This window comes from Arvicola amphibius, chromosome 8, assembly GCF_903992535.2.
Source record: "Arvicola amphibius chromosome 8, mArvAmp1.2, whole genome shotgun sequence".
Lineage (NCBI taxonomy): Eukaryota > Metazoa > Chordata > Mammalia > Rodentia > Cricetidae > Arvicola > Arvicola amphibius.
Genome location: NC_052054.1, coordinates 10576269 through 10590126, shown reverse-complemented (window position 1 = coordinate 10590126; position 13858 = coordinate 10576269). Strand labels below are relative to the sequence as shown.

General features: G+C 45.3%; 1 protein-coding gene across 3 annotated transcripts in view; it reads left to right on the top strand.

Annotated features, from left to right (window-relative positions):
• Nucleotides 1-13858, top strand: part of Arid1b (AT-rich interaction domain 1B) — a 360006-nt gene that overhangs the window by 250148 nt on the left and 96000 nt on the right. For all 3 annotated transcript variants that reach the window (XM_038338780.2, XM_038338778.2, XM_038338779.2), the window contains one exon: nt 9987-10230. In XM_038338780.2, the coding sequence (XP_038194708.1) occupies nt 9987-10230 (244 nt within the window). The remainder of the gene's footprint in view (nt 1-9986; nt 10231-13858) is intronic.

Below are 13858 nucleotides of genomic sequence, written 5' to 3'. Positions count from 1 at the left end.
CTGGACCTGCTGACCGTCCCCATACATAAGGTAGGACCGAGCAATGGCCACTTAACCTTAGAGAGTCCTGGAAGTCTCTTCCAGTTGGTCTACTTCCTGTTGAGATGGGATGTGAGGGGTACGTCTCTTCTATTCTTACTCAAAATCAGCAACTCTGGGCACATCATGAGGAAACAGTGGTAAATTAAAGAGTATTTCACAAAATACCCAATGAGACATGGATCACAGAAAGACTCAGAAGCTGTCCGGGTACAAGGGCTTCCCTGGATTGGATCTTGGAATGGAGAGAAGACTGGAATGGAATGAGCTGAGTCTGCAGCTCTGTTGGGTGTGGCAGCAGCATCATTTTTGGGGCGGTAGCTTGTGCACAGGCATAAAGCACACAGAGGCTTGGTCAGCTTGTGCGGGAAGCCCCCCAATACTGGTTATGGAAGGCATGGTCAAGAGTGCAGGAAGCTCCCCAATACTGGCTATGGAAGGCGTGGTCAGCATGTGCAGGAAGCCCCCCAGTACTAGTTGTGGAAGGGTGGTTAGGGTGTGTAGGAAGCCCCCCAGTACTAGTTGTGGAAGGGTGGTTAGGGTGTGCAGGAAGCCCCCCAGTATTAGTTGTGGAAGGGTGGTTAGGGTGTGCAGGAAGCCCCCCAGTACTAGTTGTGGAAGGGTGGTTAGGGTGTGCAGGAAGCCCCCCAGTACTAGTTGTGGAAGGGTGATTAAGGTGTGCAGGAAGCCCCCAGTATTAGTTGTGGAAGGGTGGTTAGGGTGTACAGGAAGCCCCCAGTACTAGTTGTGGAAGGGTGGTTAGGGTATGCAGGAAGCCCCCCAATATTAGTTGTGGAAGGGTGGTTAGGGTGTGCAGGAAGCCCCCAGTACTAGTTGTGGAAGGGTGGTTAGGGTGCAGGACCCCTCCCCCGCACTGGTGTAGCATGTGTAGTCCACATTACTTTAAAAACAAACAGGCTTTTAAAATCCAGGCAGGCCATAAAGCAGACGTGCATCCGTGTGGTTCAAGTTAATAGCAAAAATACCCAGACAACCAAGCTTTAGTGTTTTCTACTGGCAGACTTCTTATCCCGCATGGACTCGCTATAGTTCTGAGTTGTAAGTTTCTCAGTCATTGTTTTCTTAAGTTGCTAATTTATTTGCAGTTTCTACGGATCTTGCTGTTTTAAAGAATTTCCCTGCTACGCTGTCGAAGAAATAAATGTCTCCTGAGGGTTCATGCCTTTTTGTTTTTAAGTGTTATTTTTAGGGGTTTTGCATGCTTAGCATTGAACTTCTAAGATAAACAGAGACGTTTTGCGCCTTGAGAGATGCAGAAGGTATTGATGGCTTTTCTGCCCTAAAAATTTATAGTTTGTTTTCAGTGATAAAAACAGGAATCGGGGGACAAGAGTCTAAATCTTACATATTTACAGACTTGTTAGTTTGTCAATTTCCTTTCAGAACACATGGGTCATTAATATTTATAGGTTCATACCTGGTGTGGTATTTTTTAAAACCCCAAACCATATTCCAGAGCCTTCCTCTGCTTCAGTGTGTGCCTCCCTGTTAGAACCAGGTGACCCCAGAGTCCCCAAGGGTTGTAGAGTGGAATATAACATGTTAAAGGTGTGTGTTACTCATAGCTGGCTTAGAATACTGACTGCCTGGTGCTTTGAGACAGTGGACTCATTTTGTACATTGATTCTTAGAGCTGCATGCACTCGTGAAATTACCGCAGTCTGGAGAGCAACCGCTATTTCCTGGAGCTGCTATCACATCGGCCCTCACTTTCTCATTGTTTGCATATCTGTTTAATTCTGCCTGTTTTTAAGATATGTTGATTTGGGGAAAAATGCAAATTTGTTCTTAAATGCTACCTGGTGTTTTGATCTTTAGTTCTTAAAATGTTATATTTGGCGCCCCCATTCTATCCTTTTTTATCTTTTAAGAATATGTACATTTAAAAACAAACAAACAAACAAAAACACTTGCTGGGCTTCTCTTGGCTCCCTAGCTCCTAAAATCATCGGGGAGAAAGAAGTTTCTGTATTTTGGGTCTTTTGGAATAGCAGAGCCTATGGGTGTCGTTCTCCAGCTCCCCCACCAGCACCAGCACCACTCCCAGGGAGCACACATCCTTAGGCCACACCCTCCCCAATCATGGACACCAGACACCTGCTCTCTGCCCAGCTCTCCTACGCTCAGCTGCTGCCTTTCTACCCTGCCAGTGGACCACCCTCCCTCTAGAACTTACCTGCCTGCCTCATCACAATGGCCCCCAAGAAATGTCCCTTGGGGTCACAGGCCATTGTGTTTGCTACAGCAGACACCACCTTCTCCCTCCAGAGAACTTGATGCTTTTTCCCGTAATTTATCTGTTTGTCTCTCCCCGTTGAACCTTGGTGGTCGGAGTTTTAATCTGTAAGTCCACCAAGGACCTGCCCCCTGAAGTCTGAAAGGATCCATGTGGCACGCTGCCCTCGAGTTCTCCTTCCTAATGCACAGCTACAGCCTTAGGTACAGCATATGCCCAGGCCTGCCATGTTGCTGTTTTAGCGCCCAGCTTTGTTTTCAGAGCCTGTATTCTGTATCTGTACCACTCTCGCAGTAGGTAAAGGGCAGCAATTAGTCTTTCAGTGCTGGCTTAAGCCTTGATTGAAGGGTCTTGTCTGTGGATGAGGGCTTGGTGAAGAATATGTGAGAGCTCATCAAACAATATACTGTGGTTTATTCTGGTGGGGAAATAATTGCAATATCCCAGGTGCCAAATCATGGCCGTAGGGTTGAGTCATTGCTAACATTTAGGACTGTTTACAAGGCTGTTCTCAGGCACTTTAACAAAGGGTTTGGGTTACTTCCAGGTGCAGGTTAATTCCAAAGTTCACATGACCAAAGTTATAAACTCTTTTACCAAGTTGACTCTTAATTCAAGACTGTGTGTGCTGTGTTAAAAGGGCCGGTGTGTTGCTGTTGGTAGCCAGCACATCTGGGGATTGTTATTAGCCATGGAAGAGCAGAGAGTCACCCAGGGGTAGTTCAAAACTGGGAGTATTTTTGTGACCCCTCCCTGAGAAAAGGCTCATGCAGTGAGCAAACAGTCCCTTTACACATCACATTTTTCATGGTGTGTTGCTCGCCCCTCTGGACCTGCAGTGGCAGCATGTTTTATGTAGGAAATGTTCACCTGGGGCTGGGGAGACGGCTGAGTTAGTGATGTGCTGGGCAAGCAGAAGAACCTGTATTCAGATCCCCAGCACCCATATAAAAAGCACTGTGCAGACAGCAGGATCTGCGGGGCTTGATGGATAGGTCCTCTAGACAATTGGCGAGCTCCAGGGTAAATGAGAGACCCATCTCAGTAAATAGAGAGAGATGGAGGAGGACACCTGCTGCTGACCGCAGGCCTCCGCATGCAACTGCATCTGCACATACACCTGCGCACAAACAGGTGCGTGCATACAACACACACGCATACATCAGAGAGAGAGTTTGCAGCCCAAAACATTTAGTAATTGCTTTATATGCTAATTCTTAACTTTTATTTATTTTATGACTTTATACATACATAATATACTTTGATCATAACCCTCCCCATTAGCCTATCTTATCCCCCTTTTACTATACCTTTCTTTCCAGAACAAGAACCCCACTTTGTACTTTCCTGTCATTTTTAAGGAAGTGACAGCTGTTACCATATGTGTGTTGGTATACTTCAGACGGAATTCTGCTTTTGTTCAGTATTTCTGTAGTCAGCACCCTGGAAACGTCCCGTAAAGTGAGAGTTACCCACAGTGCTGCCATTGCTTGACTGGAAAGAACTGCAGATGAGTCAGAGGCAGGTTGTTTCCCAAAGAGCAGCTCTTTTGGCTATCTCCCTGGGTGTGGATTCTGACCCACATTTTCTGTGTATTTCCCTTGGCATTGGGAATACGCTTGCCATCCTGGAGTCTGATTTTCAAATCTATGCCGAGTATTTTCTCACACATCAGTTGGCTGTACATTGTATATGTTGTCCCACAGGGTGAAGAGGTACATATTTGAACATGTTAAAAGAAAAATTAAGACTTGTAAGTTGGAAGGAGAATGGTTTTAAGGCCTCAGATCAGTGCATAGGATTTGCTCTCTTGCCTGTCTTCCTGATGTATTTCATGCTTCATGTTGAGACCAGAACTCTAAGATTTTAAAAACCTCATTTGCCGTCTAGACAAACGAGCAGCAGGGCTTTGAGTAGACAGCTTGCAATGCAGGTTTGTGCTAAGAACCTAGGAAAGTCATGGGAATCTAAGTCACTGAGAGGTTTTCTAATTTTTTGTCAAATTATTAGCTCAATTTTAGTATCAACTTCAAGGTACATTTATTTCAAATGCTTGAAGTTATAGTGCCAGAATCAGCTGGGAGGGTGTGAAGTGACTTCTGGTGCATTTCAAGGGGGCTAAGAAGCTAAGGAGTCTAATTCCTTGACCCTGGGGTGCTGCTTGGGGCTCGGGCCGAGAATTCATTCATAAAATGTAATAGCTGGGTGAGTAGCTTTCAGGAGAACTTTTGTGGTAAATATTTCAAACTGTTTGCATGTGCTAGATTAATGTTTGCAACGGAAGTGCTTATAAATTCAGTTTAATTTGCCCTTGAACATTTAAGTACCTCCTGTCTTTGCCCCATACCTGGCATAAGAGCCAGTGCCCTTAAAGTTAGGGTCTAATTGAAGGTTTTGTGTGATGTGTGCGTGTGTGTGTGTCTGCTTATGTGTGAGAGAGTGGGGAGGTGTCTGTGTGAGTCTGTTTTTCTGTATGTGTCTGTATGTGAGACTGGGTGCGCGCGCGCGCGCGCGCGCGTGTGTGTGTGTGTGTGTGTGTGTGTGTGTGTGTAGCAAAGTCTTCCTGCTTCTGAAAATCACTGAGAATTTTAACCCATGTCTTAAGCCTCTGGGAAGTCACAGTGAGAAATCATTAGCTGTGTCCTATTAAAACCCTGAAATGAGGCCTGTGCCTGCCACATTGATTGAAATATCTTCTCCCATCCTAACTCTGTTCATCCCCTTTTCTCATGGGGTGTGCCTGAGCAGGAGATGCCCAAATGTGTACAGTGTGGGGCAGCTCACCATCAGGACTGATCTCCACCAGCAGCTAATTGTACTGAGAGCTGTGGCTTGAAGTGTTTGGAAGTTCATTTCCTTTTTTGAAAATCCACTTATTTAATTAAGCAGGGGAGTACAGTTTCCTAGCTTATTCCCAGTTCTCTGAATCAGTGACACAGCGCCGATATTGACTGAACTTACCCTGGGCCAACGTGCTAAATTAAACATCACAACATCAAATCAAAGATGCTTTGCAGTAGTGACTAATAAAGATCAGCGTATTTTCAGGGAGGCTCCTGTGCGATGTCTAGACATTAGAGAACTCATACCCTGTACTCCTTGTCTTCTGTTTGCATATGGGTCTTTTTAAAGTAGTTCCTGCATACCATCTTCATGGAGTTTTCCATGTGCTTGTAATGGTTTAAGTAAAATGCTGTGGGCAACAGGCCATGAGACCACTCCACAGGTCCCCAAGCTGCTGTGGGCAGTGGGTCCTCAGACCACAGCAGGCCTTGAAGGCAGCCAGGGCCCAGGCAGGAAGCTATGTGGTGACTGAGAGACTGAGATGGATAGGCACTCCATGCAGAGTGAAGTTAGGTATTAATTTAGTGGGTTATAGAAGGGGAGGGGAGAAGGGGGAAGAGGGGAGAGAGGGGAAGGGAAAAAGTGGGGAGAAGGGAGAGACATACAAAAGCTGACTTGGGGGGAAGGGACTCAGGCTGGAAGCTGAAGATCAGCTTGCTCTGCAGAAGGGGAGGGTGGCTTGTCTCTTAAAGGGACAGGACAGACCATTACAGCGCTTCCCTTCTGTGACCCTTCCTTGACCTGTGTACACGAGGAATCAGGAACAATGTGCTGCTGTGTTAATTCATAATTGTTCCTCTTGTAAAAGTCAGCTAAGATTCCTGTCGCTCTCTGTAGTGTTCCTTCTTTGCCCAGTCCCTTGAGTTAATTTAAGATTTTTTTTTTTATTTGGACATAGTGGGTGAGTGGGGTGAAGTTACAGTGGTAAAGTCTATGCAGAGGCCTTCTTGAAATGGTTTTAGAAGTAAAAGTGTCGTGGGGTTTTGTGATGTTCAAGACAGGGACTTTTAGAAATAAATGAACCATTGATAGTGAGCTCACATTAATTTTTGTTACATTGAAAAATATTTGGTATTGTGGGCGGACATTAAACAGATAACACCCGATGTGACAGCATGATCTCACCACAGCCAACTGTGATGGCACAGTAGTAACTTTGCTAGGTGAGAGCCTGAGAAACCATCACCTTACCCGTCCCTCCATCAGGAGAGAGGCCGGAAGGAGTGCTATGGGGTAATGCCTACAGCCCCCAAAGAGCCCTGGCTGTAGTCCCCAGACCTGACCTGCCAGCTCTCCAGCAAGATGAATGGAAGCACTGTTGCTGGAAGGTGTCTTAGCTAGGAGGAGATGCAGGCACCATGGTTCCAGTAGTACTTACAGGAGAAGGAGCTGGTGCCCTGCTGACTAAGTGCCCTCTAGGGGAGTGTTAGTGATGGGCTTCTGTGTTAACGAGGCTGTATGCTTAAACCAGGCTGAACTTCCTTCATTAGTGGGCTTTAAGATAGCTCTGCATATGGATATGGTAAGGATCTGCAGGGCGGGAGTCTTCTGTATCATTTACATAGAAAAGTTCCGAGAGGGTATAGCAGTAATATAAAAATTATATCCTTTTATTGCTCTTCTGTTACACCAAGGTCTAGTCAGCGCTGAAATTCTGATGACACGTGAACACGAAGGAAGCCACCAGTTTTATATTTTCCTCTTGGTGCTTCCTTGATCAGCCTGTTGAATAACAGAAATGTTTTCAATGCCTCTGCAATTTGAATGGAGCTCTCTTGACAACCGTCCTCGCCGCCTGTTTCAGCAATAATGTGGAATTTTAAGGGAGGATGGGGAAGAAATTTGTAGGTCATACAGAGAATTACAAAAATTTATGAGTAACATTCCAGTTTTTATGAAGGAAGATTTACATAAAATTATTTAACTACAATTGAACGCTGAATTTACCTTGTGCCTATTTAACTCTGTTTGTCGTGAAGTAGAAATGATTGTCTATCTAGCTATTTATCAAATTATCTTGAGAGGTGTGGATGTGTGTGCCCTCACCACCCCCTTCTTGCTAGTGTCGGGAAGCACCTGGCTCAGATGTACCTGATGCAGCCACTGGCTTGTGGCTATCAGTGGCCATGTACAGGATTTCCTGCTCTCCTCCACTGTGTGGCCACGCTCACTCACAAGCACCCCACCTGCTAAGTCCTCCTAGTCCCAGAAGAGGGTTTGTTTTAGTTGTTTTTTTGTTTTTGTTTTGTTTTTAAGAGGAAACTAGGAAACTATGGGAAATGTTTTGTCTCCTGTTTTTGTTGTTTTCTTATCAAAGCTAGTTAGTGAGACAAGCCCCACCTTCCCTTTGAGCTGATTAGCCAGTCACATCAAATTGTGAAGTTGAGCTTGGTCCACTGGGATGAGATACCATTGCCACCCCTGTCAAATGGGAGAAAACCCAAAAGCCTTGTGGTTTTGCCAGACCCTCATTCTAGGCCATCCTTTTTGCAAAACAAATCGTTTTGCACAGTTCCCTCTGCTGTATTTATGTTTCTTCCTTCAGTGCTGAGATTATTCATTCCCAGCATAAACCTAATACTTTCTAGAGGTTGTGAACTATTTCTGTAAAGTCTGCATGAACTATGACCTGCAGTGAGGTCTTTGTGTGAGCCACCTAAGCCCTGACTAGCACCTTTGCATCAGGAGTTAGATGGCAAACGTCCTCAGTCACATGGTGTGTCCCAGTTGCTTTGCACAATCATTGCCACAGCATTCATAGGCAGTGCTAAGGGCCGAGTGTGTCTTGTTTTAAGGAAATACACAGAGGCCACCATTTGAATTTCATATATTTCCAATATGTTAACAAATACTGCTGTTGGGGTTTTTATTGTTGTTTTGACTTATGTGTGTGTATTGTTTTAAGGAAATACACAGAGGCCACCATTTGAATTTCATATATTTTCAGTATGTTAACAAATACTGCTATTGAGGTTTTTATTGTTGTTTTGACTTCTGTGTGTGCACGCGCATGCACAGTGTGTTTGCACTTAGCCGTGTGGGTAGCTCATGGTTAGAGCATAAGTACAGCTCACCTTTAACCCATAGGTCACCGATTGCGGCGGTTTTGCAAGTTCTTAAATTGGTTACATGTATTAGGAAGGAAATGCCTGGGAGGCAAACACTGGAAAGCTCAGCCCAGGATACCTTGTCCTTTCCACCAGATCCACACCCGCCCAGTTCTCAGAACGGGTGCAGTGATCAGTGAGCGGGAAGCCTGGGGTAGAGGGAAAGTGATCCCATTCTAAATTGGTTTGTGGAACCTTGCTAATTGTGTTGATTGCCAGAGGGTGGTTTCCTTGAGTTGTATAAGGCATGTTACTGGATTAATAACTCTCCTCTAGCCCTACCTGGCTTTGTAAAAGCAATATCTAATTTTAAGATATAAGTGGGACTATCACTGAATCAGTCAGTAATCAAGTTTAAATAGGAAGTTTTAGCAGCTGAGTGTGTGCAAAATCACGTATGTCATGCGCCTAGAGCAAAAAATTTTGTTTTATCTTTGAATTCCAAGCAATTTGATTCAATTTACCTCATCTTATTTGAGAGATTTGATAAAAAAAAAAACCTTTTCCAAAGGTTAGATATTTCCAATCATTGCGCTTTTTTTTTCATAAGCAGAACTATTTGACTTGATAAGATTACTTTTTGTTTTACTTAAACCAATGTTGTTCTTGTTGTAAGACTTTTTAAATATGCACTCCACATTTTTCTGGGGCTGATCAGCTGTGGTGTATGTACATTTTTAGCTGTGATAGCATCCTCCTAAAAGTGGAATTCCTGGCACAGCTCAGTGTCCAGGGCCTAGGGTCTAGTCCTGGGTTCCTCTGCTACCTTGGGCGCTGCATTTCTTCTGAGTCCCCAAGCATCGTACTGGGTCAGTCTCAAGATCTGTCACTCCAGAAGGCCCTATGGTAAGCAAGGTCTGGCATGCCAACTGAGTGGGGCACACCCGTCCAGAGCAGCATGCCCTGGTGTTGTGTACCGCAGCTTAGGCTCCCTCTGCCTCCGGCTTCCAGTCTTGACGGACCTTACTGAGCTTTCCACATGGAAGAGCAGTCACACCAGCAGGCCTGTGTCTGGTGTCTGGGCATCTGAAGACAGTGGCTCCCTCTCATCTTGCCTGCGTTTTCTTTAATTACCTGTGTTCTCACCTGAGGCGCGTGCCCAGAGTGGGTCTTTCACGTGGAGACTGTAGTAACTCCTCTGAGGGTGTAGGAGTCAAATTAGATGGGATTAACAGTGCAAAATTCCTGTATAAGGGCATGTTGTGTAACATTAGAGCGCATTTCTGGCCATATAATGTCAATAGGATTGTATTTCCATAATATATTAAAATGCAAATGCCACTATTTCATTATAATGCTTAAAAATGGGAGAATTTCTCACCACAGAGTTCAGTTAGAATTTGACCATTATTAGGCTGCAGTGTGCCAGCTTTAATTTCCATGGGAAGGTTGCCCCAAGCCTGTAGCTGCTCAGTTTATTGAAGTCTTCATTCCTGTGGTAGCTTGCTCTACAGAGGACTTCCTGATCCAGCATTTTGAATAGGTCCACAGCTGGGCGCTGGTGGCAGAAGGGGAACCTTCAAGGTTAGCTTGCGCGTGAGATGCAGCTTGCCTCATCTTTTATGTGATTCCAGGCCTTCTGTGTGAGTTCGCTGGAGTCTAGTGAGAAATGCCCACTCCACATGTTGGTCTGGTCCACTCACACTGTCTCTGAAGGAGTGGCACTGTTACTTTCAAATTGTGCTTTATGTGCTTAGTGTTCCAAGTGTATGAACGCCTGCCTTTTCTTTCTTTCTCAGGACCTGTCTGGCTCCATCGATGACCTCCCCACAGGAACGGAAGCAACTCTGAGCTCAGCAGTCAGTGCGTCCGGCTCTACAAGCAGCCAGGGGGATCAGAGCAACCCGGCTCAGTCTCCTTTCTCCCCACACGCATCCCCCCATCTCTCCAGCATCCCTGGGGGGCCATCACCTTCTCCTGTTGGCTCTCCTGTGGGAAGCAACCAATCTCGGTCTGGTCCGATTTCCCCTGCAAGTATTCCAGGTACTGTCATCCTTAATCATCTGTTGTCCCCATCCTCGGTCCATCTGTCGTCCCCCTCCCACCTCCCGGTGTGAAGCCAGGTCTGGCCTCAGCAGCATCTTTCACTCTCTGCTTCCCTAGTCACTCTGTTTCCATCCTTTACGATGCAGATATGATTGATTACACAATACCGATATAACTGCATTTCTCACCACACATACCAGAGTCTCAGTTTCTAAAGAATCTCAACAAATGAATAATAAATGACGGAGTACTTTCTGATGAGTTGATGGTGCATTCGGGGTGAGATGGCTGAAGACTCACAACTGCCTTCAAATGTTCAGTTTGCCATAGACTGAAACCTTCCCTCCCTGTCAGCTGCCTTACAGGGGCTCTACAGTGAAGAGCCCCCATCAGTAAGTGTCCTGGGGGAGACTGCTGGCTGCTGGTGACCACGTGTCTGGTTCTGTTTGATGGCTATAAGGTGGCAGTTCTTCTCTAGCATGTTTTCAAAGTTGATATTTATCTATGTCTGATCACGGTCACATGGTTGGTGCTAACTACAGTCCAAAGCGCCATGCTGATACATGCTCACACCTTCTTTCTGATAGAGTGCATGTTCTCTAACTCTTGTGTTCATGTGACATCTGTATCTGGTGTGTGCGTGCATGTGTGTCTGTGTTCTCTGGGGGTTCTTACTTTAACCACATTCATCTTTCTGGTGTTATACCAGCTATTCAAGTCCACCCAGTAGCTGGCTTTCCATCATCACACAGCAATATGGAAGTTTTTAATAGGAACTTTTGCTAACATGATACGGGTAGTTTCCAGAAAGCACCTTCCACTAACCTATTAAAATGGTAACAGCTAATAAACTTGTTAATAATTTATCATATTCTCCCCCATAATCATAGGTGATAATTTTACCTATTTTACTCCTTTCATGTTTTATAGATGTGTATTGCATAACATTTATAAATAATACTAGTTAGACATAGGATATTATGTATAACAGGCAATGTGTTATATATGCAGTATAATTATGAAATGAATGTAATCTAAGAATTGGTGTGCTGGGGATAACCACATCCACCTGCCTGCTTGTTCCTTATCCCAACACCATTTTCTCTCCCTGTCTCAAGTATTCTCTATATAATTTATTACTTTTTAAAAAGATTTTATTTATTGCATTTTTAGGGTTTATGTTACTATTTTGATTTACTATATTTTTTATGGACACGTATCCTACTTAGGATGGCGATAACATTTAATCCATGCTGAGGGACTGTTCATAGCCACACACAACAGCCCTTAAAACCAGGTAGGTCTCCTAGCAAATCAGAAAACATGGTTTCCTCGGCCACACTCTGTGGGGTGTGTTTTAGTTTGCCTCTTTTTTGAAATTAAATGTTATGTTTTTATGATTCTGCCATAACATATTTGGCGATACAGTTCAAGTTTGGGCCCTTTGGCTAAGGCATTTCACTGTATTCTCTGTGTTCTTCCTGGTTGGCTCCGCTGTCACCAGCTGCTATGCTGTATTTAATCACACTATCGAGTGGTGTTTAGTCCTGAGGCCAGGCCAGCAAAAGCGCTCCTTTCTAAGTCACTTCCCAGTGATCTGCCTCCTGCAAAGACACAGAGTATGGTATTGGTTGTGTGAAGTGTGACACACACACCACTTCTTGGGGTTCTTCTAGGCGGAATAACCTCCTAGAACGTCTGGTGAGCAAATTTAGCATTTGTCATGCTCTCCCCAGTGAAATAGTGACCTCTCCTCCTCTTCCAACTGCTTCTTAGCTGAGTAACCTGAACAAGCTGCTGAGTGCCTCTGGGCTAGTTTCTCCCCCTGTGGCTTAGCGCGTCTCATCGGTTACCACAGACTCCCTGACTGGGACAGGACAGTCACAGGACAGATATTCGGTGTGGTGCTGACCGCTGCTCCCCAGACTGAGACGTGGGGCGGTCCTGTGAGCCTTGTCCAGAGCAGAGCAGTGGGCCTGTGCAGCCAGCCACGCTCTACGTCTTCTCTGCCCTCACCAGGACAGATATCTCAGGGGTTCAGACCAGCTCCATTCCATACCTGCTGATGTCTTGGAACATCATCTACAGTTCGTTTGAGTTTTGTTTGTTTGTCTTTTGATTTCAGGGAGTCAGGCCCAGGGCTTGGCCCATGCTAGGCAAGTGCTCCTGCACTGAGCCATGTTCTCAGCCTGAATGTAAGGTTTTATATGGTGGTCATTAAATTAAATTAAATTTTCATGGCCTTATTTTCATGAGAGTTTTTTTTAAAGGTGTGACCTATTACTCAGTGTGGTGGTACTTGTCTACAACTCTAGTACTTGCAAGACTGAGGCAGGGGAATCCCAGGTGAGTCCAATTGGTTTATATGGTAAAACTAGTCTCTAGGAAGTATTTAACACCTTGAGTTTTCCCACGTATGCTAAATTTGCACATAGGTTGGAGTTGATCATAGGAGTTGATTTTTTTTGCTGTTTATTTACTTTTAATTAAATGCTAAGAGTCTTCTGTTAGAGACTAATTCAGCCCAATTCCAGTTCTATCCCCATTTCTCCTCTTTAGTTTTGTTGATTGTATACTCCAGGCTGGCAGAGTACTCCCTGCACTTGATTCTGAGTAGGTATACCAACACCCGTGTATCTGTGTCCTGTAGAGGTTGCCTGATGTCCTGGGGCATGGTTCAAGAATGTGGTACAGCCTTTGCCATGCTCCTGCCCTCAGCACCAGCTTCTTTTATCTGACCTTGCCCATGGACTGGCTCTCCAGTCTCGCCTTCTCCACCTCAGCTGCTGTACTGCCCACATCTGGGCCAGACAGGGCCAGATGACTGTGCATTCATCCTGGAGCTGCTGCCCAGGATCTGCTGGAGAGAGAGCCACCTTTCCCCATCTCTACCCTGATACATGGAGTTATCAGCTAATGAACCTCACAGGTAGATCAGTACCCTAATCAAGTGTCCCAAAAAGCTGATTCTGATTCCTGATTCTCCTGCACTGCCTAACACTCCCACTGTGTTCCAGTCCAAGACCCAACCCCCATGAGCGTCCAAGACTCTTGGGAAGCTGCTGGAGATGTCCTATTAGGGACACAGATTGCCTCCCTAACACACCGTACTCCCGCCTTGCAGGTGCCTGCTGTTACCGCGTAGCAGATCAAACAGCATCCAAGAATTCAGGCCAGAGGTGTGGCCTTCTTCTCTGGTCCCACTGGAAGGTCTGCTTTCTATTACCCTCTCCTCAGTTTTTCCCTCCCGTTAGTGATGCGTTTGTCTTCAAAGACCAGACTGAAGAGCCTTCATCCTCCTTGTTGGTAGGAGATATGTGTTTCATTTTGCTTAGGCTGTAGTTAATTCCGAAGTGTTGCCATTAATGTCTTCTAATGACAGATTTGGTCACGTTTCAGTGTGGCAGTTTCTCATGTTACAGCTCAAGAGTCCCTCACAGGGGTTCATGAAGAAAGGCCTTTGAATGTACCTGCTTTGAATGCACAAATACAGGACCTGGTCCCCCAGCTCTGCCCATGCTGAGTCAGCACCCACCAGTGCTCTGCTCGTGGCTGACCCTCCGTCTGTTGATTTCGCTGGCCTTGCCTCCTGAGCCCCTTCCCAGATTACTAACAAAGCACAAAT